This window comes from Siniperca chuatsi, linkage group LG3, assembly GCF_020085105.1.
Source record: "Siniperca chuatsi isolate FFG_IHB_CAS linkage group LG3, ASM2008510v1, whole genome shotgun sequence".
Lineage (NCBI taxonomy): Eukaryota > Metazoa > Chordata > Actinopteri > Centrarchiformes > Sinipercidae > Siniperca > Siniperca chuatsi.
The window spans coordinates 23252748-23275101 of record NC_058044.1 but is presented as its reverse complement, the minus strand read 5'-3'; the positions used below and the strand labels follow the sequence as shown (position 1 = coordinate 23275101).

The 22354-nt window shown below is 40.7% G+C and overlaps 2 protein-coding genes across 3 annotated transcripts; one reads left to right on the top strand and one right to left on the bottom strand.

The window, feature by feature from the left end:
* Positions 1-270: 270 nt before the first annotated feature.
* tecrb (trans-2,3-enoyl-CoA reductase b) lies at positions 271-14517 on the bottom strand. Of its 2 annotated transcripts, XM_044190114.1 has the most exons (12): positions 14412-14517; positions 10556-10606; positions 5625-5676; positions 5437-5481; positions 5198-5301; positions 4685-4800; positions 2541-2646; positions 2346-2418; positions 2196-2239; positions 1895-1952; positions 1330-1418; positions 271-1025 (listed from the first exon to the last, which is right to left on the bottom strand). In XM_044190114.1, the coding sequence occupies exons 1-12, from the start codon at positions 14424-14426 to the stop codon at positions 852-854; spliced, it is 927 nt and encodes a 308-aa protein (XP_044046049.1). In that variant the 5' UTR covers positions 14427-14517; the 3' UTR covers positions 271-851. The 2 variants fall into 2 exon arrangements, with proteins under 2 accessions (XP_044046049.1, XP_044046048.1); XM_044190113.1 differs by lacking the exon at positions 14412-14517 and having other exon boundaries at positions 10556-12055.
* Positions 14518-17886: 3369 nt separating this feature from the next.
* Positions 17887-21399, top strand: dnajb1b (DnaJ heat shock protein family (Hsp40) member B1b). Its single transcript, XM_044190503.1, has 3 exons — positions 17887-18281; positions 20054-20649; positions 20835-21399. The coding sequence occupies exons 1-3, from the start codon at positions 18071-18073 to the stop codon at positions 21066-21068; spliced, it is 1041 nt and encodes a 346-aa protein (XP_044046438.1). The 5' UTR covers positions 17887-18070; the 3' UTR covers positions 21069-21399.
* Positions 21400-22354: the final 955 nt, after the last annotated feature.

Below are 22354 nucleotides of genomic sequence, written 5' to 3'. Positions count from 1 at the left end.
TTGCAGGTATCCGACATGAAATGCCACACATTTTGAACATATTGTACTGTTGCAGCCAAATTTAGACGGCGCATGCACATTTCAACCCTTACAGCCTGTAAAATGTGACTGTTTTGCCTAATGGTGACACTACATTAATGAGAAATTTAAATAATCACAAGTCCCATTCACTTCAACTTGTTGGCACAATACATCCTTGTACAAAGCTCCAATATTCCCAGTCTTTGGCACAAAGAGAGTCACACCTGTAATAAGAGCAAGGCAACAGCATTTGGGTTTACCTTTTTTTAATAAATTACTTCAGATATCAACAAAATTAAAAGCTGTCATGGTTTCAAATTTAGATGAATAGATATAAAAACTGAGCAGTTTTAAGTTTTACTGAATATCACCAGATGCAGATTCGGGCCCAAAACAACAGATGACATAAGAGTGGTTACACATCTTACAGTATTTATGTACAGTACGTCATTCAGTATACACTGGCTAGTTTGAAGTGAAGGCTAGTGAAGACTGCTCTGGGAACTCAAACACACACAAGTCAATTAACCAATCAGAATGGGTTTGTATGTGGGTAATTAAAAAAAAAAAAAATAGAGCAAGTGTAGTGTTTTACGTTTTCACTCAACATGATGGATTGCAGACAGGAAGGGAAAGAGAAAATGTGGTTTGGGGGGGTGGGGCTAGATTCTTTCAGTCAGTCTACTAATTCCAGTGTAGATTATGGAGGATGGAAAAAGGGAGGGCAGTGGGCACCCTCTCAGTTAGGGTTGGGGTTGGAGACGTGGGGGTGTACTTGACGGCTACAAACAGGGAGAGCTGAATGGGTGAGGGAGAGGTCGAGTAGTCCACTACAGGACGAAGGGCAGGATGGGTGAGCGGAGAGGAGGGTAGTCGCGGAACTCCTTCAGGTAGCTGCGGTGCTTCCCCTTGGCCCACACTGTCATCTGGATGAAACCCACCAAGGTGAAGAAGGCCACCGGCAGGCACTGGGTCATCATTGTGAAGCCAAGCCAGGAGCCCAGCTGCGAGAGGAAGAGGAGGGATGTTACACACAGACTAATATCACAAGAGGGCAGCAGCCGCAAGTTTAACTAACAAAACTGTTTTTTCAAGGGAAAAAATGGTGTGGTACAATGATATAATACAAATGGCTTGACATGGGGCGATACAATCAGCTGGGTTCCACATGAGGTTAAAACCTCCAGCTGTGCAATAAATGTTATGTATTCTTTTTAAGCTAAATTTGACGATTTCCCACTCTATTTTTAAACAATCTATGCAGAGAAAACTCTCATCAGCCATCACTTGATGAATAAATCATGTTACCTCATAGGTGTAGTTGGGACAGGAGACCAGCAGGAAGATCCAGGTGAAGGGGTTTTTGGTTGGATAGGGAATCTTCCTGGTCTTAGAGCCTGGATGAAGGTAACAAAAAAAAGTGAATGTCAAAGAAAATGTGTTTTTTAAGTCCATCTACTCATTCCTATGTTAACATTATTAAAAGTAGACATACTGAATGATGATATTCTAAATTGACTTTAAATGCCATGAAAACCAATTTTTTCAATTATCTTCATACTATGAGCAAGGGGGTCCTATATGAACACAATTTGCTGCCAAAGTACGAACAGTTATTTCACATGAGAGATTTCTGTCTGTTGATCTCACTGGTTTGACGTGGGTGGGGCTTAGCTGGGAAAAAGTGATGTCACATACTATGCAGAAATCAGGACTTTTATCACACTGCAGCCCTATTTTTGACAATAACACGACAAATAAAAAGGAGAATGAAGGCATTCCTGATAATGTGCTTAAATTTCACTCTGGCCAAAACTGTACAGTTGTGTGTGTGAAAGTGACAGTCAGATGCACAGGTGTTACAGGTGTGTACCTGGTGGACGGAGGTTCCGAAGAGCAATGTGGATGGAAAAGTTGCCAATCTGACAGAACTAAGATAGAAAACAGTCACACAAGTTTTTTAATACTGATTTTAAGTCTGGTCTGTCTCTGGAATTATTATTTTTTTTTTTAAAACTTGTTGTACACTTCCGAGGATGACAAAGAGATAAAAACTAATGGACAAAAATACAATTTAAAAGATGTAAATTACATGTTTGTTTATAATTATCTGTCCAATCAAATTAAATGCACGATAAATTACAGAACAGTGTCGAGGATAGAAAGATTCTTACCAAGAATATGATGAGGGCCAGTCTGATTTGTTGCTCCCCGTAGACTGCAACAAGACAGGGTTAACATGAGTAATGATGAAAAGGAGTTACAGTGACACATTGATATATGTGAGTGTTGATGTATGGACGTGCAGGTGCATGCATACTCACTGGGTGGCGTGTACAGCGGGTGGTTGATGTAATAGGCCATCCATGCTGCAAAGCCCCAGTAGTAGGTACAGTTCTGAAACGGAGAATGTGACAGGAACGTTGTCACTGAGACTTCCTCGTGGTGGTAGAGATACACTATAGCACATTAATGTAAAGCAAGATATGACAGAGCTTGAGTTGGGGAATGTATCTCACCTTAAAGATGTTGCGTAACGGCATTGTTCCATGAGAGAAGCGGTGGACAAACAGCGTCTCCAGCAGCCTCTTAACGTAGTGGAAAGAGTGACACATACAGGCGAGGCTGGAAAAAGCACAGACACTTGTGTTAGCTCTACTATAGTTATTAAAAAGAGGATGCAGGTACATGGCATCCTTCCAATGAGAACTAAGCACTGATAGTTTTATCATTTTGTCCAAAAAGAGTTAGATAAGTAGAGTGATACCACTCTTGTGTCTGTACGGTGAACATGAAGCTAGAGCCAGCAGCCGATTAGCTTAGTTTAGCTTAAAGGTCCAGTGTGTAGGATTTAGTGGCATCTAGTGGTGAAATTGCACTTGGCAACCATCTGAATACCGTTCGCCTCACCCTCCCCTTCCAAGCGTGTAGGAGAAACCACGGTGGCCGTGAAACCCGTGGCCCTATCTAGAGCCAGTGTTTGGTTTGTTTGTTCTGGGCTACTGTAGAAACATGGCGGTGCAACATGGCGAACTCCGTGGAAGGGGACCCACTCCCTCTGTAGATAAAAACGGCTTATTCTAAAGGTAACAAAACCACAACTATTCTTATTTTCAGGTGATTATACAATAATGAAAACATAAATAAATATTATATTCAATTTCTGCCAATAGCCCATACTAAATGTTACGCACTGGACCATTAAAGACTGGAAACAGTAAGCCTGGCTCTATTTTATGCCACTTTATACTTCTACTCACATTTCAGAGGTAATTGTTGTACTTTAACTCTAAATTTATTTGGCAGCTATACTTACTTTGCAGATTAAGGATTTTCATAAAAAACATATGCACCATTTTTCAACAGAAACGCCCTCTTATCAAGTCATTTTAGTCTGTAATTGAGTCCTTAAAGTCTTATTTTCTTTTTTTTTTTAAAGAAACTATTCCTACTTACTTACAATGCAAATCCCCTCGTTTCAAGTATTTTCTAAAACAAAGTTTAATTTTTCTTAATTCTAGTGCAGCAACTTGACTCATTCTTTCTTGTTTCAAGCTAAAGACAAACCTTTCTAGAGCATTTTATGAACAAATCCTTGCCTACTCCCCTTGTGTAAGGTGATTGGAAGACCATTGGAAGTGATGATGGCCATAGATGATGTGTATAGCGCTTTAACCCATTTAATATATGGCTCTGAATCCAAATTTCTGAAGCACTGCGAATAGGACTATCAAATGTTTTTTCCACATCAAGTGATAATATCAGAGTATCTAGTTTTTGGACTGAGCTGCTTCCTCTGTTTGCGCTTGATGTTCCTCAAGCTGGGCGGCATAACCTCCTTCGGCATCTTGAGAGGGATTGAGGGTGTGCGTCGTGACAGCAGTGTAGCATAGCGCTGAATTCCATCAACCTCTACTGCAGGACAATGGCCTGTTGATCCTGCTTTGAGTGGACAACAGATTTATCACTGATAAAGGGGAGAGTGTCCACTTGCCAGCAGCGTTTCACATTATGATGGAGCTCATTAGTGGGTGGAGATGTGGAACCACTGAGAAGTTTGGGGCTGTGCTGTTTACTAAGAGTTATATTTGCCTTTATTGCTTTGAAATTACAATCATGAGATCTATCTATCTATCTATCTATCTATCTATCTATCTATCTATCTATGAGTAACCGTTTCAATCCTAGCTGCTAGAGCCTTGCTAATATTTTAATGCCTGTTGATTAGTGACAGGGGGCAGTAACTAGATTGGTCAGTGGGGTCTCCACTGGGTTTAACAATAAGATGATAATGGCTGTGTTCGTGCTAGGGAGGAGTTAGGAGGTGAGAGTTAATTCGGCTTGAACAGCAGGGATATAACCAGAAGTGCTTAAAGAACTCAGCAGGGAAGCCACCCAGTCCAGGAGCCTTGTTTGTTATGTGGCTGGCTGAAGCTTCATATTCTACCTACAGACATGAGAGTGGTATCAGTCTTCTCATCTAGCTCTCAGCAAGAAAGCAAATGAGTGTATTTCACATAATATCAAACTATTCCTTATAAGTCTAGACATGTTACTTAAACTTAAAGGAGGACATGCTTGCCTGCTGTGACCAAACCACTAGGGGACAAGAAGGCTCTACCTAACAATATAACATTTGTGAAGGTGTGTTGGAGACACTCACTGTACGACCCAGTGTTTACTGGTGGTAAAGTCATATTTGGGTGCGTAGATGAAGGGAACCCTGAAGTAGAACATCAGATAGATGACCAGAGGACCGGTATACTCTGTCAGAAAGACCTGAAAAAAAGAAAGTAGGACAGGATAAATCAGACAAACACTGACATACTTGTATTCATTTTAGCCCCTGTAGCCATATTGTCATTTTACTGATATATTGGTTTGTTGATGTGTTAGAAAGATAAAAATATTAACTTCCCACTGCTTGTTCTATTTCTCCTCCAGTTATTAGCAGAGCCAATACAACTTTAACTTCATCGCAGCAAATTAACCTCAGCATCACGAGGAAACTTCTGCCCCCCCCAAACACACACCCTTTTTACCCAGCTGGAAATCTCAATATAGCTCAGCTTGATCCCCCTCGCAGTCTGATGTATGTGGGCTTGTCAGGCTTGTCAGACCCGAGTGTGCCAGCACAATGTGTTCCCGTCTTTGGGCAGCTCTGTGTTGTACTCACCGTGACCCAGCTGATCTGGGCTCCCAGGTCTCTGAAGTAGAAGGTTGCCGTGGTTCCCACAGGGAGATGTTGCAGGACATCCTCATCCTTCAGAGACTTCCCCTCTGAAACACACACACACACACACACACACACACACACACACAGCGTTTACTTAATGAGTACATTATGAGTTGATTGTAGAGAGAAGTAGTTCTACATTCACTTTAAGTGTACTGATCACACTATGGCTGACTTACTGGGGTCGAGGCGAATGGACTGTCTGGCTGGGTACCACTGAGGATCTGAAACAGACAGATAAATACTTCACAGACATCTTAATACAGGACATAAAGTGAGTGAGTATTTCTGTGTGCAGCTTGAAGATTTGCTTGATCTTAAGTCAGATTTATGAGGCTTTCGTCGCCTGCAGAAAGATGGAACTCACGGCTCTTGTGGAACATAGACTTGATCTCTCCAATAGTGGCATTTGGCTCGACCTACAAATAACACCACAATAAATAAATGGAGGGACATGTACACACATAGGAACAGATAATAACCCTGTTTTCCATTCATGCTGGCGATTACTGGTAAATTTAGCTCTGCCTGTGCCCACACACCCCGTTGATGTGGGCTATTTAATAGCTGGTATTAGGGTTTCAAAGAGCCTAGGTGCACACACACACACACACACACACACACACACACATACATACATACATAACCACAGCCAAAGTACACGACCTTGTGCCAGGCTGCCAGCAATGGCCCAACTACCCCAAATATAAACACAATGACAACAAAACAGAAACATGAAGAGCACACAGAGGCAAGTTTGGACACACACAGTTGTTACAGGTGGGATAATGGAGAATGGAGCAGTGAAACCCCCTGGACTGAGTCAGGTCATTTAAACTCATCACAACATTCCCATTATCTGATCAAATTGCTTTATACGCTTGAGTTGAGGCAGCTTACACACTACGTACCTGCCTGAGACCCCTCTCTTGTGGGCTAACAAAACCACAATATTGATGTTTTTTTAAATATTGTATATCTGAGCCCTGAGATCTGGCCTGACTACTGAGAGTGGTGAGCTCTGTTAGCCTATAGGCAGCAACGTGTTCTTATGTTGATTGTGACATGATTTATTTGGAATATCATTTGACCATTTGAATATGCATTTTCACAAAATACTCACAATTATTGAGTCAGAAAATGATTTGTTGCAGCCTTCTAGAAAAACACCATTGTTAGATGAAATGGCTTTTAGTTTACCTCCTCAAGGATTCAGCTCAGTGACTCGTTCAGTGACTGTGATTAGGTCTACGGATGCAGAGATCAAATATGCCGGATCGGTATCAGGGTACTGACCTTATTAAGAACATCTGCTATCGGCTATGATGTGATTGATTCACATTAAATACAGTTTCTTTGTCACTGTCATTATGAAATTCAGTGTCAGTTAACCCTATCAGTTAAATTCATTAAGTCACAGCGGGCCAGTGGCTCAGTTTTTAGTGCCATAGCAATTTCTGGCCTTAAGTTCTTAAAAATAATCATTATATATATATATATATATATATATATATATATATATATATATATATATATATATATATATATATATATATATATATATATATATATATATATATATATATATATATATATATATATATTCCAATAAGCTCCACACAGTAAGGTATACAGATTTTTAATTTGGGGGAAAAAAACACTGGTATCGGATCAGTACTCGGTATTGGCACATACCCCACGTTGAGGTATTAGAATTGGTATTGGAGAGAAAAAGTTGAATCGGTGCATCCCTAATCAGGTCCAGTTACTGACGCCCTCTGCCAGAAAAAATATAGTTTAACAAGGAGTTATCAAAACTATGATCCCTTCATCCTGACATTACTGATATAAAATAAAATACCACTGTTTTTGCTTGTTTTAGCCCATTCACACATTAGGTAGTAGTATACTTTATATTACTGCCGAGTCTGCCTAGTACTGCCTGTTGATGCTTTCACTGTTTAAAATTTCTTTTAGTATTATGCGCTTTCACCACTTATGTTGGTATTAACTTGTAAAGCATGTTGGACTTCCTAATCCATATGAAATGTGCTCCATAAATAAAGACTGACTGACCAGTTTCAAAACCATTGATGTTTGATGATTTGTAAATGCCTTTAACCAACATTTTATGTGGTGTTATACAAGTTTCAATTGAAATGAATGGAAACAGATATAATAATGCATCAGAAAATAGTGTGAAAACAAACTCTGTAATACTATACATCATCTTAACATCTCAGACTTCAGCATCAAATTTCTCTCAAGCCTTTGGCATTTATGACTTCAGTGACAGGTTTCTCAAAACATTTTAGCAGTAAGCCTATACTTCCCCGCTGGCCTGGACTAGGAGAGCTAAGATGCTTTTGTGAAATGTATATGTATATGCAATCACACTGTCAGAGCAAAGGTTTGACATAGGAGGAGACTAATGCAAGAAATTATGAAATTGTATTTATTTTTCTATCTACTCAGCCTACATGTAGCACTGAACAAAATAATATAGCACATAAATGTTCATGTCTCAAACATGCAATTGCAAATTACTCTCAAGCCATTAAACTGTTGAACCCCACAGGAATGTGAGCCACAAGGACAAAGCTCGCTGTTGTGGGATGTTGCTGCTGTACTAACAATCTAATGCCCAGACATATAATTAACTACCCAGGCCAGCACTGTTCAGTATAAACAGTGTAATGCTAGATCTTAGCACTTGTGTTTAGTAGAAAATGCCTAAAACTCTTTTTAGGGAGCCTGGAACTTAAAGAACTAGCACTTTCAGCGCTCACAACAGCAGCTCTAACAGATTAAAGAGATACTGTAATGAACAGATTTAGATCTTTTTCCTATTGAAATGTTGGTTCCTCACAGATCTTGTGAGGTCTGATGCTGTAACTGACTTGGCTTCTGTTCATGTCCTCCTGAGGACCACAGGCCATTTTCAGCAGGATGACATCACTGAGAAACCACCTCTCTGTGACTCCCCCCAGTTCTTTCTAGAAGCTTCACCCAGACGGAGTTAGAAATAAAACTCAAGTCCTGTATCATGTCTGGGTTTATAGGACAGACTCAGTGATCTCAATACTGTCACTTTAGCTCTGTTACCCTACTTTAGGAAACAGTCACCCAAAGGGCCCTCTGTCCAGATCCAGATCTATATCTGTCCTATCTGTGCATACTCTCCAAAGGTGTTAAGATTGTGCACGCTATCACCATGGAAACTCTGCTAAGCCGACAACAGGGTATAATCTAACAAGCATAGCACTTTATACTTCGTGGTCTTGAGGAGCGGACTTTAATAAGATGAGTCTGCCCCGTCTGACGGACTAACACCACTGTAAACTTGGCTAATGCATCTCTATACACCAACAGGCCTTACACCAACAACACACTAAACCCTCCTAATGCAACAGCACTGACTTACAGGCCTGGCTAACACAACAATAACAAAGTAGAGGCCAAGTACATATTACTGCAAATTTACCTGTTAAAACAATAGGCTTAAACAACTTAAGTCCATCAGTCAATATCACACTGGCCAAATCTGACTGTACTGCAAAGCTTGTTGTTGTATTACATCTGTAAAAGAAGCAGAGCTTGCTGGGTCAAAATGTTGCTGGATGAAACTTTTGGGATCTTACAATATATCGTGTGCAAAATACATTTTTCCTGTGTGCTGCTTTTGTCCTGCACCCCAACTGTGGTTGATTCTTTGCTACAAATACCTCAAATCTGCTCATGGTGTGAGGAGGATCTCCATTAAAAGCATTCTGACCCAAAGATCCCCAACATATCTATCTATCTATCTATCTATCTATCTATCTATCTATCTATCTATCTATCTATATATATATATATATATATATATATAGATAGATAGATAGATAGATAGATAGATAGATAGATCTCTCTCTCTCTCTCTCTATCTATCTATTTATATTTATTTATTTATATATTTTTTTTTAATTTCATAGTAGTAATTGTTTCCCTTTTGACACAAATGTGTACCTTAACATATAAACAGTGTTATCCAAGTGAGAGCTGTTTTCTAGCTTTGCTGCCAGTGGAATTTTTTTAATCAAACCTCTTAATGCCGCAAAGGAACACATTGTTTTTATAATCACTGCTATAACCCATACAAAATAACATCAAGCAAATGCAAACAAGCTACTGGTCACAGAAAAGGCTGCCAAATTTTCAGTAATATTTCCTCTAAAAGTGACTATCACAGTACAGAGGATTTTCTCCATATATAAACACATCACTGAGTGTGCTTCACCACATTTCAAAAGCATAAACCTTATTAGATTTCTAGGATTGTAGTAGCTGGCTACTGGCTAACAATGCAGGGAGGGGGACATCCTGGGACTCATACCTACTCTTCACTGCACCTAGATCAACCACCTGAAACACAGCAGCGAGCAGGTCTACAGTAAACCAACTTCTGAAGGCCATAAAGAAACAGGCACCAAAATAAGATAAAATAAAGTGATGTACCTTCAGCCTTCTCATCATAGAGAGGTGAGGATTCTTGGGTAGATTTTCTGAAGTCTCGAAAGTTAAAAGTGCAATATACTGTATGCATGACTTTAAATTGTATACAATATATCCTGCAGAGCTTAAAATGAATATCACAAATAATATAATATCATGAATACTTATCACAGCATGAGACGTTCAAGGTGTGGACACTGCTCATCCACACACCTGCAGTTCTGAGGCCATAGGTTGTGGTGTTGTTTTAATGCCTTACAATGTAACGTGAACTGTACCTGGTATTATGTCTATCCATACACTGACCACAGAGTCAGCTCAGCAGTTCTCCAACAGAGTCACAATAAAAAGTTAACTTTATGAACTTCACAAATGTTGGAGTGCTGTCGTATTGGTTTGCTCAGTTGTACATTTGTTTATGAGATTTTGTCTACCTCCTGTGTGTGTGCGTGCCAAAAGCCCCTTCCTTACCCTGACAACTGAGCCCAGCAGTGTTGTGTCGCATGTCTGAAAGGAGCTCTAGTGTGCACCACCAGTTACACACCCACCCACTGACAGCGAGGACTACAGCTACAGCAGCTTGATTGTTCTAAGAAACGCCTGACTCACATGCACACAGAAGACGTTTTACTGTAACATAGGACCACACAAACTACACCTGTTGCATTTAGTAAACATACAGACACAAGGACAATTAAATGTGCACATACAGTATGTAAAAAGACTTTTTGCAAAGCTGAAGTCAGAAAAGAATACTTAAATCAAACTGTTATAAATACATGAAGAAAGGAAACAAGTTCTCACCTTGTCCAGGAAGCAGAGCTTGTCCTTGGTCTTGGCATCCAGTATCTCCACCTCAAAGAAAACAACAGCCTTTTTAGCTTTTTTAGCAGGTTTGCGTTTGACCGGGGGTTGAACCGGCAGCGGGGCAGCAGCCGTCGCCACCGCCGCCCCGTTAGCAGGCTTTTTACTGCTGGTGGCCTCTAGTGCTAGGGTATCCATGTCCACAGTCCTCCTCCTGCACTAAGTTTATTCCCTTCTTCTCCTCACTCTTCCCCTCAGTTCACTCGTCAATCTTCTCAACTGTCTAGCCAAGATCCACGCCAAACCATACAGGGGAGGGGCAGCCCTCAGCTGTGGAAATAAATCTCTCTCCTCTGCCCCTCCCTCTTCTTCTTCTATGTGATTCTCTCACTCTCCCTGCCTCCCTCCCTCTTTGCCCCTCTCTCATTCCTTCACCTCTGGTGCGCTGCTTTATTTAACTGCCAGTCGACCCCTGGAGTGTGGACATATGACATGTGTGTGCACAGTTGCATACACAGGAATGCCCAGTATCCCCCTGGCAAACTGTCTACAGTATCACCTGTGTATATCTCATATCTCAAGGAAACTTCTAGAGCAGTAGAGCTGCAGTGACTTGGTTTTGAAACATAACCCCTCCCAAAAAAAGGAACACCTGATGAATCCTGACACCTCTCAATCCCTGGCTAAGTGGGAAGATGGAGGAGGGGTATTATGACAAACAGCACCCTCTTTCCGAGTTTGACCCCCTCTCTTCGTCTCCACAGCTAAATATAAATGTCTGCTGTTAACTGTACGTAACCAGCCCTCTCCCTACAGACCCCCCATCCATCTACGTATGTGGTGATGTCATGGGCTCACTTTGCTGAATTTTAGGGTTTAGGGTCTCACGCACACACAACCCACATGACTTTTACAGCATGTTATTATACCTTGAAACCAAACTGAACAACCAGATCTCTCAATCACTCACACAGGGAATCGCCCTTTCCTGCCACCAAGGGTTGATAATACTCAAGACTTTGAGGGCCACCCCTCCACGAACAGTTGGGATACAGTTTCCATAATGAGTGAAAGACATATAGTCACAAGTGGCAACATGGAAGTTTAGGCTGGACACGTATTATATTGATGGAAGTGAATGCCTGAATATACAGTATGGGTACCTATGAAACATTTTCTGTTATGTAAAAGTTCACCCACCCTTCCATCAACTTCGCCCCAAAAATCTAAATTAGACAGGGGTTTGAACCATGTGTACTTGCCACAAATTTGGATGTCTTTTGGCAGACACACCTAGTGCCGCTCACAAATTATTATCTGAGACTGTCTAAGAGGATTAAGAGTCAGTAAGTAATGCCCATTTATGTGTTTTCACCACGTTGCTTTGATTTGCTGTGTCACATGAAATTGTTAAAAGAATAAAAACATACAAAATGATAAGGATTTAGTCAAGACGCATAAAGAAAAGCAACAAGGTTTTGTGGCCTGAGACATTTGTTTCGGATGACATGTATTCCATTTTTTATCTCATTTGCACAAGGCAAATTGCGTTTCTAAAACTTCAATAAGTGCATCAGCATGACACATGACAGTGCGGTTGAGACTTTGGGGAAATAACCCCATGTCAGTCTTCTCTGCACCAGGCGTACCCACTGCCACTGTACCTCCCCCAGCTCATCTATATAAAGCCTGTCTGCCAGTGACAGTCTGTCCCAGTAATGCACTCTGGGGTGAGGGTGAAGCAGGGAGAAATAAACTTTAAAAGCAACAAGGCAACTGTGGCTGTTTTATGCTGGTTTTGCCTGTGCCTCCTTTCCAAAGGTAAGAGGTCCATTTTCTTTGCTGTTTTTGTACACAATGCCAGATACTGATGGGCAGTCGGTGTGTAAGCAAGACAGATCATTGTGGAAGTGATGCTGCTCTCTGGTGCTATCTGCTGTAAATGCAGTGAAACTATGAATAAACTGGTCTAATGACCGGAATGGAAAACATTTAAAGTTTGATTTATGTTCCAACATATTGTGACCACTGTATCAAAAAAAATAATAATTGACAATCAAGTACTTTTAGTTTGATAAAGTATTTCCGCTTAACTTTAGATTGATATGTTGTGCTAATTTACAAAAATTACAGAATAAAAACCATTATGATTGAATCCATAAACATAAATTTTAACTTGATTTGATAAAAACATTGAAAAATGCATGGAAAAAATGAACTCAACGAGCGTCTGTTTGCACTAGTGTGAGCACTTATCTTTTAACATGTGCACTGGTTATGGTGTCAGTCATAGTACACACTAAGCAATGGTCACATATTTGTGACTTCAATTAACATACCTGTTAAAGCTAATGCTGTAACAATGCCTATTTATTGGCTCATCATTCAGTTTTGTTGGCCACATACACTAAAAACTTGGCACCCCCATAGTTGCATAATGGTGTAACACCATATTCTGTGACCTGATTAACCTAGATGTATTGCAAATGCAAACCTTTGTACCACGGTCACATCCCACGTTTTGATACTGCTAACAAAAATTGCGACTTCATAGTATTTTGTAACGGTCACAAATTTTGATAGTTGTAATAGTGGAAAAAATAGTGGCCAGTGATGTTGGTCTGTCTGCAGAGCCCAGCACACACCGTCTGCCAATATGTGGTTTCTTCCGTAGTTGACCTTCACAGAATCACAAGTCATATGTTTCAGTGTTATACTGGGTACACTAGTTCCAATGTGAGCACATCATAGGCCTGGTTATCACACAGTGGCTTCATACATACTAGGCTAGTGGTATTCAAATGCAGCCATGGCCTGAGTAACTGAGTTCAGAAGGTGATAACTGAAGATGGCCATGAAAAGGTGAGCAGATCGATTAGGGGTTGCAGCAGTGGACTGTGACTGACACATTGGGCAGTGCAAATAAACGCTGACACCAGTGTAACCAGTGAATGATAAATGGCACATATAGAGCTGTCATAAAAAAAATAAACCTTTACATTTAAGGCACATATTTACCTGTTCAATGTGTTTAGATGTATGAGAATAATAATCAACTTTGATAACTGTGTTGTTATTAATCTGTCTTTCTGATTCTGATTTTTCATGATTTAAATGTTGTTTCGCCACTGTTAGGTTGCAAAAGCCACATGTGTCAACAGAAAGAAGGGGAACCGGAGCAGCCACTGGTTGGGTCAGTTTCTGTTAGACTACTTCAAATCCTGTCTGATGGGTTTTGGTGCTCATGCAACTATTTGTTAACATTTAGAGAAGCTTGCATGGGTACAATGGTGCGATGATTAGGAGAAGAAACTTTTCACATGAATGATAAATAAGTAAAACAAGCCTATGTGAAGAGTCAAGCTTGGTGCATGAATTTGATGTTGAATTTGACAGGGCTAAGATTGCGCACTTGACTGTTCACCTGCATTATTGGGTAATAACAGGATAAGAAGCGCCATGAGTCATTCCAGCCAGAGATGGCGATGATGCCGAGCGTTATGCTACACAGAGAGACCTGTGTCTAGCTTACAGAGACGGACTTATATCGAAGACCTAACAAATACACAACGCAGGTATAATTCGTCATAACTGTGGGTGCAGCTTGACTTTCAGGTACTATACAACCGTTCATTTCCGGCCACGAAACCCCGGTCATAGCAACCAGCCCATGACAGGCGGTGTTGCAGCAACATGCGATGCTCACTGCTCAGGTTTGAAGCTCTAAATTTGACTGTCCTGGTGGAGTTTACTCTTAAAGAAATCACTGCAAAATGCCGCATGGATTTTTATGAATTAAATTCTGGTCCCATAAAACGCCTCATTCACGGTTTAGAGTTTCACAGACACTACTTACCTCGTAGTGCTTCATCTTGGCAGTTTGCACCCCCTTCCTTAATATCCCAGATAAGTGACAGAGCCGCCTCCAATCAGCGGAGTAATATGCAACTGCCGACTCCACCGTAGGCGGGCACTACGTCGTACCACAGCCAATGAAACCCGTCGGCATTCATGCCACGCCCACATCGTCAGCGACCTAGCCAATGAGATTTGAGCAGACGGAGAGGCGGAGAGGTCGCGGCTATGCTAACATAATTGGATTTATCCATAGAGTTTATTGCTCTTTGAATAGCAGATCTGTCCGTTTGTGCGCATGCGTACTGGTCTAACTGGCGACGACAGACTGGACCGCTTGCATTTTTTTCTCTTTAGCTGTATAAAAAATAATTTGTCTGTCCGGTGACTTTTCCCAACTTTATTTCCAGACTAAATTACATATTTTTTCTATTTTTAATTTTTTTTGCCTCTCTTTTATGTTATTACATTATTTAATTGTCTTTTTTCCACAGTATGTGATGGCATCTTTCAATATGTGCTTTATCTTGTTTAAATGTATTTCTGTGTACATTGTGTTTTCTTTGTGTATAAATTGTCCTACATAAAAAAAGTTTGCCATTTGCCTGGTATATTGTCATTTAATAATCTATAATAAGCACATTTACCCAAAAATAGTTTTCTTGTAGGTAGCAAAACAGCACACAGTGAGGACAAAATGAGGACACATCAATGTGAAAAGTGAAAACACATTTTAAGGGATAACAATTTTGGCACATTCCTGGCCAAACATAAAATAATCTATTTCTATACATGTTCTATAGAGAAGCCTGGCCTGCAGGACTTATATCTCCAAGGGCGCCATAATTGTCACTTTTGATGTCCAATACACTTAAATACACAGGGCTACATGTGTATGAAGATACTTTGAATTGATACCCAAAAATATACCAAAGCAAGGACATAACTAGGAATTATGGCCTTTCTAAAAGAATATTGTTCAGAGCTCCACCTTAAAGACCCTACTGTGATTTGGTTGGGTCTGTAGAGCTGTTAACACCTGCAATGATATTTAAATTTTTAACTGGTGATGCCACTCTCATCCCTGAAAAACAGGTTTTGACAGAGACAAGTATCTCATACAAATGGTGTAGTCACTATTTTACTAGCTAATTTCAACTTTGTACAGCAATTTACTGAATCATTTTAAAACACCCTAAAATACCATAATTGTTGTAAAATGAAACACAGGACAGCTGAAGAAAGCCTACTGGGATTAGGTGTAGTCCCTCATTCGTCCAGGAGTGTTCTATCGTAGAAAAGGTTTCAGTCGTAGTCATCTGGACACTGTTTTCAGAATCAAGACGTTTCGGCTCCCATCCGGAAGTCATTCTCAATTGTGAAAAAATTGGACGGGACAGTTCCCGTCCAATTTTTTCACAATTGAGAGCTGAAACCTTTCCTACTGGGATTCTTTTCTTGTGTCCCTGTGTTTGACCATGCTTGGGAGTGTGTATTACAGCACTTTTTTGAGAAGACATATGGGCTATTAAGTTTATTTTTTCTGAATACATTTTCTGACTACATGCCATTACCCAAAGGGTGTACAAAGTTGTGTAATTGATTGTATTTGCTCTCAGTAACTTATTGGGTACTATTTTCAATGTGTTCACTGACACTGACTGTGCAGTGTTACCTGTCCCAGTCCCAAGAAATCTCTGACATACATTTGTGTGTAAGAGCGGATAAGAGCGAAGCATGTATGTGTGTTGTACATTGAATCTGAAATGCTGCCTTCAAGTGCTGCTCATACACCTGTCACCTGTTTGTACTTTAAAAGTCATGCAGAGCAGTGTTATAGAACATATATCAAACAAAATGGGAATATATAAATTACATTTTTTTGACTTTAGCATGGGATAGGGGGTGCTGTGGAGGGTGCAGCCCCACGTCCTGATTAAAATAAATGTAACAGTTTCTGTTCAAGTGCCTGCAGATGTATTCTGTTCTGTTGTGGTTCAAGTATGAAAATTATGTTGAATTTGAAGGATAAAAATATATATGGTTTCCTAAACATCCTGACATGACTGCATACCTTCAGCTCAGTTAAATGTTTAGAGGAGCCACTGAACACAGCTGGCCATAGCAAATTAATAGTACAAAAAATAGCACTTTTCAAATTCACTTTAAATAGCCCAAAACCACCCAAGAAATTGGCTACATAGAAAAAAAGGGAGACAGCTCCAGTGGTGAGAGTGAGGCTTTATCTGTACATCTACATGCGCATTTGGCGCAGCATTTTTTTATTTGTTTTGTTGAATCAGAATCTCTGTGTCCTCTTGTGTGCACAGAGCAGCAACTAACCCACAATCAACATGTGGGGTTAAGGAGATTAAAACAAAAGCTCTATGCAGAGAAAGTGGTGCTGATTCTGAGGACAGACAGGATGGACATTTACAGTATCATGAAGCATCTTTAATAACATGTGACTAAATCACCAAAGTAAGTGGTAATCAACCTGTACATGTTAAGCCTGTACGTTTAAGATTTCTTTTCTTTTCAATATTGCAGTTTTGACTGAGTCAGCAGCAGTTGAGCTTAGATTTAAATATTGATTATATGGATCTGTTTATCCTGCTGTAATATTATTTCCACGCAAGTTTCAGATTTAACTATAGAAAATGTGCAACATCTGTCAGTTACCGCCCATCCTGAGGTGTGGAAGCGTTATTTCTTAAGATAGTAAGATGGCAGCTATCTTTTGTTCTATGGTTCTTGCCTGTCATATTTCAACTTCCATACAGAATGTGAAGCCATCTTGCATGTACTTGAAAACAGATTTGAACAAGCCAGATAAAATTTACATTTATACTTCATTAAAAGTATGTATGTTTTACTCAAGTAACAGGTCTACGAAAAGGTGATCAGATTGGAAATGTTTGTTTTGGAGGACCTTTCCCCAAATAAAGGTAAAGTGCCACAATGTTAAGCCCTACTTCTCCCTGTTGTGCAGCGCACTATTAGCCAGTATGCAGAGGATTAGTAGTCTTGAATCTGGGTCACACCCAAGCATAACAAAAGCTCCTTCCAGCAATCTATCCACAGTTTCATTTTGGTATGGTAAGGTTGAGTGAGGGATTCTGTCTTTTTTTGTTTTTGTTTTTGCACAAGGCTTGCACATAGCTTGTGTCTAGGCTATTGTTTCTTGTGGTTTATCCATTGTTCATGGTATTAGCTCTTTGGTCTGCCATGTCAGTAATGTCCATAGGGCTTGTAAAGTTAGGCATGGAACCTGTTTTTCCTTTATGAATAAAGTTGAGCGTATTACATGCTTGTTTAAAAAGATAGCCTGTGCCTACCATCCATGTTGCCTGCATGTTCTAGTTGTGGTGTTTATAGCCCTACCGAGTGTTGGGCCACTGATAAGGCATGTACTGGAATATAATTTTAATATTTCCGACAGCACGTGAAGGCAGCGCGACGTGACGTCCCGCTGGGCGTGTCCTCGCGGGCTGTCACCGTTGAGGCTGTTCGGGCTGGTTATGGAAAACTCTGGAAGTTTCCGCGCTGTTTATAAAGAAAATATTCGGGGCGCAGCGCTCTGAGTTGAGACAGAGGACGTGCCACTTAAGTTCATATACAGCCGTTTCCGTTTACTAAAGAGGCTGCCGGATTGTCAGAATGGGTAAAGACTACTACGACATTTTGGGAATTAAAAGAGGAGCGTCGGAGGATGATATAAAGAAAGCTTATCGTAAGCAGGCTCTGCGCTATCACCCCGACAAAAACAAGTCACCGGGAGCCGAGGAGAAATTTAAAGAAATCGCTGAGGCTTACGACGTTTTGAGCGACCCAAAGAAAAAGGACATCTACGACCGTTATGGTGAAGAAGGTAAGGTTGAACTTGGGAATCATTCAATCAACAGTGCCGTTAATGACACGATTCTGGGAGTGAAACTAGCCAGCGTTAGGTTAACGCCGTGTTATGCGATTCTGTGGACCTCAATAAGATAATATGCTTGACTAAAAGGTAACGATATCTAACGTGCATGGGACCAAACAGACGCTAATGTCGTCGTGTGCGTAATGGCGCTCCCAGCTCCCCTCTGCTCTGTCCTTCAGTCAAAAGGCTTGTTTCTGAGCCAGGAGAGGCGAGGCTCTGTGGACAGGAAAACTCACATTACATGTTTCTACAGGAACTCAACGACAGTCTAAAATTGAAAATAGGTGAAGCTGAGTTCAGGAGAGGCTCTAGAGAGGTCCGTGACGCCAGGAGGGGGCGGGGATTAGCGTACAGCGTGCTTGCATTTGGATGTTTTAATGCTGTCGTCACTGAAGTCAGTGTTCATTTTGTTGCATGGAAACCTGACAGGTGGGGGCAGTGTTACAGAAATGTACTGAAATACTTCTTATTACTCATACCTGTTTAGTTACTATGGCAACTTAAGGGAGGACACGATGATTCAAAAACATATATACGTGTAGATGAACGTAAGAAATCTTGAAGTAAAAGACTTATAAATGCCTCCTATATTACACTTGAGATGTTGACTTATGACTGGAGATAAGTCTCTCCAATATGGCGCCTGATGTGTTACCATGGCAACAGCATCATTTGGATCAACATTCCACAGGTTTGCATGGATCTCATGTTTTGCCCTCACTTAATAACAATGCTCATTTACAATAAAACATTAGCATATAATCAAAATAATCGTAATAATTTTTATGACAACACTATAAAACAATCTGTGCAAGTCACGTTTATCCCATACATTCATCCTGGTTATGTCTTAGCTAAGAACATTTCCAAATAAGGAGGCTGACAAGTAACTTGACAACTGCCACAACAGTTACTGCTGTAGATTTTTGTAGGCTTGTACCACGTTTGTTATGGTGGTGTCTGTATAGAGTGAAGTTGAAGGTTTCAGGGCCTGTTTATCATACTTTTAAAAGAGGGTTTTGCCGCAGTTCATTTTGCACTCATAAACACTTTCCTACTGATTTGTAATCAAGCCAAGACGAAGACGCAGAACAAATATCAAGTCTTAATGAATTTCTGGTAGAATGGCTAGGTCACTATTGTTGTTGTGGGGTTTCATATCAGTGTGTGTCCTGTCCAGCCACTTGTTCTTATTTTGGGCAGCAGTCAGTATGCCTGCACTCAATAAGCGGTCGACCTCAAACTAATAGGGAAGAGATCTAAAATAGTAACACGGAGGGACTTTTTTGGTGTTTGTTTATTGTGTCGATGAATTTACAGAGCACTTTACGATAAACTCGACTGCTTGTGTTGTCAATTGTAATTGAAAAATGTTTTGCTGTCGCCCTTTTTTCTTAGCCACTCCTTTCCACTCATAATGCTTTGCGTCTGGTTCACTCCTTTACATTGTGGCATGTTTGCAGAAACAAAAGTAAGAAAGAAACCAGAGCATATATAAACCTAACGAGCAATTTGGGGGAAAAATCAATTGGGACGTTAATATCATACGCACTATGCATCAAGTAAAAGGACATAAAAAGTAGTTGTAGTTATATAAGTTTCTCTCTTATGAATGACACTCATCTCCATAGCAATAAAACTGCACAATTAAAGAATATACTACACAAAGATTCAGTCCTTGTTAGTGATAAATATATTAATGGATTGTTTCTCTCACTCAGGTCTGAAAGGCGGGGGCCCCTCAGGTGGTGGTGGTCCTGGCACCTTCAGCTACAGCTTCCAGGGCGACCCTCATGTCATCTTTGAAGAGTTCTTCGGTGGACGGAACCCCTTCGGACAGTTCTTTGGTGCCCGCAATGGAGGCATGGATGAGGACATGGACACTGACGACCCCTTTGCCCGCTTTGGGATGGGCGGCGGTGGAATGGGCGGCGGGTTCCCTCGCTCCTTCAGCACTGGTATGGGAGGAATGGGCGGTCACAGTAGCGTTGTAAAGAAGCACCAAGACCCCCCTGTGGTTCACGATCTCCAGGTGACGTTGGAGGAAGTTCTGTCAGGTTGCACAAAGAAAATGAAGATCTCTCGTAAAAGGCTGAACCCCGACGGGCGAACGATAAGGACAGAAGATAAAATCCTGGAGGTGCAGATAAAGAAGGGGTGGAAAGAGGGCACGAAAATCACATTTCCCAAAGAGGGGGACGAGACTCCCACAAACATTCCAGCTGACGTGGTCTTTGTGTTGAAGGACAAGACACATCCGGTTTTCAAACGTGAGGGCTCTGATATCGTTTACACAGCAAAGATCTCACTCAGAGATGTAAGTTAAGATTACATTTTTAGTCACTTTTTGTTCTTAAAAAACACCTTGTAAAAGTGCTTGAAAACAAACCAAAGAATTGTTATCTGCTAAAAATCCAGAGTAGAATGAAATTCCCATTAGTGCCTATTCATGATGTTAATTCATGTTTTTTTTCCCTTTTATTTCCCCTTCTGTCCCATCAGGCCTTGTGTGGCTGCACAGTCAATGCACCCACACTGGAAGGCAGAACGGTGACGGTGTCGACCACAGATATCGTGCAGCCAGGGATGAAGCGACGCGTCAGTGGCGAGGGGCTGCCTTATCCCAAGCGCCCCGATCGTCGAGGTGACCTAATAGTGGAGTATGAAGTCAAGTTCCCAGAAAGGCTCAGCCAGAGCGCCCGGGACACCATCGCTCAGGTCCTCCCGCGATCTTAAACAAGACCAACGGACCGCCAGGTCTTTAGAATTATCACACTAAACTGCCAACTATTTTGCCAACATCAGACAATAAAGGACAGACTCATGGGACAGATTGCTCTGTGTGTACACTGTAACCATAGTGTAAAAACCACCTTGGGAAGATTCTTACCATGAATGACTGCAGCATTTCACAGGCTAGAATGTAAATATAACAGACATTGTTTGGTGATTGGTTTACTAAATAAGAATATATTTTGATGAATATAACTGTATTATAATATATAAAATATATGTGCTCTATTCTGTGGGAACTGTTTTGTTGGTAATAAAGGTTCTCTGAGAAAGATGTTTTCTTTTTTTGTATGAAATTGCAACATGAAGATTTTACATTGACTTGTTTATAAGTGTTCCATCTTAAGTATGTAAAGTGTACACTGCTGGAGAAAAAGATTTCTGGACTGAGAAACCTACGCTTCTAGGATGTGGAGAGAGATTTTATATTTGTTTGAATGACCAGCATTGTAGCTCATGCAGTGAACAATGACAACTTTACGTCCAAATGAAAAGTTGTTGGGTGACTGATGTTGGTTCTTATTTCACTGAATTTTTAACCATCGTTATGGAAAGAACAATAAAGAAATTAAAACAGCTGCTGTAAATATTAACCAGAATGGCCTGCTGGCTGTGAGGCAGCTGTGGCTTAGAGGTAGAGCAGGTTGTCCTCTAATCGGAAGATTGATGGTTCAGTCCCGGTGATCCCAGTGTGTGTGAATGAGTTGGTTTCTTTGTACCGATGAACAGTTGGCACTTGCCATCAGTGTGTGAATGACGTAGTGTAAAGTGCTTTGAGTGGTTGGAAGACTAGAGAGGCGCTATACAAGTACAGTCTGTTTACCTTCCAGTTCTTCAGTAGTCTCGCACAGCCAGACCTGTCTCCACACTTTGTTTTAGCGCTGTGCAGTTCTTCAGTAACTGTGACTTTCCCCTGCTGACACCAGAGTCAGTGAGGCAGTGAAGCTACGTCTGTGGGATGTTTTCTCTATCCTGCATGCGGCCTAAGGGACAACGTTGCCCCTGGCAGGCAGAGGGTTATAGCTCATGATTTCTGCAGTGGCTTTTGAAAGTGACCTTGTTTCATCCTAAATCATACAAAAGTATGTTTCTAGTGATTTAGAAGCATATAATGAAGCTTTGGCAAAAGTTCAGTATGGAAGATATTTTCTCTCATGTTTTGCCTCTATTCCTCTATGAGTGAATTTCATTTACACTGTTCCACATTATCAAATATGTCACCATATCTG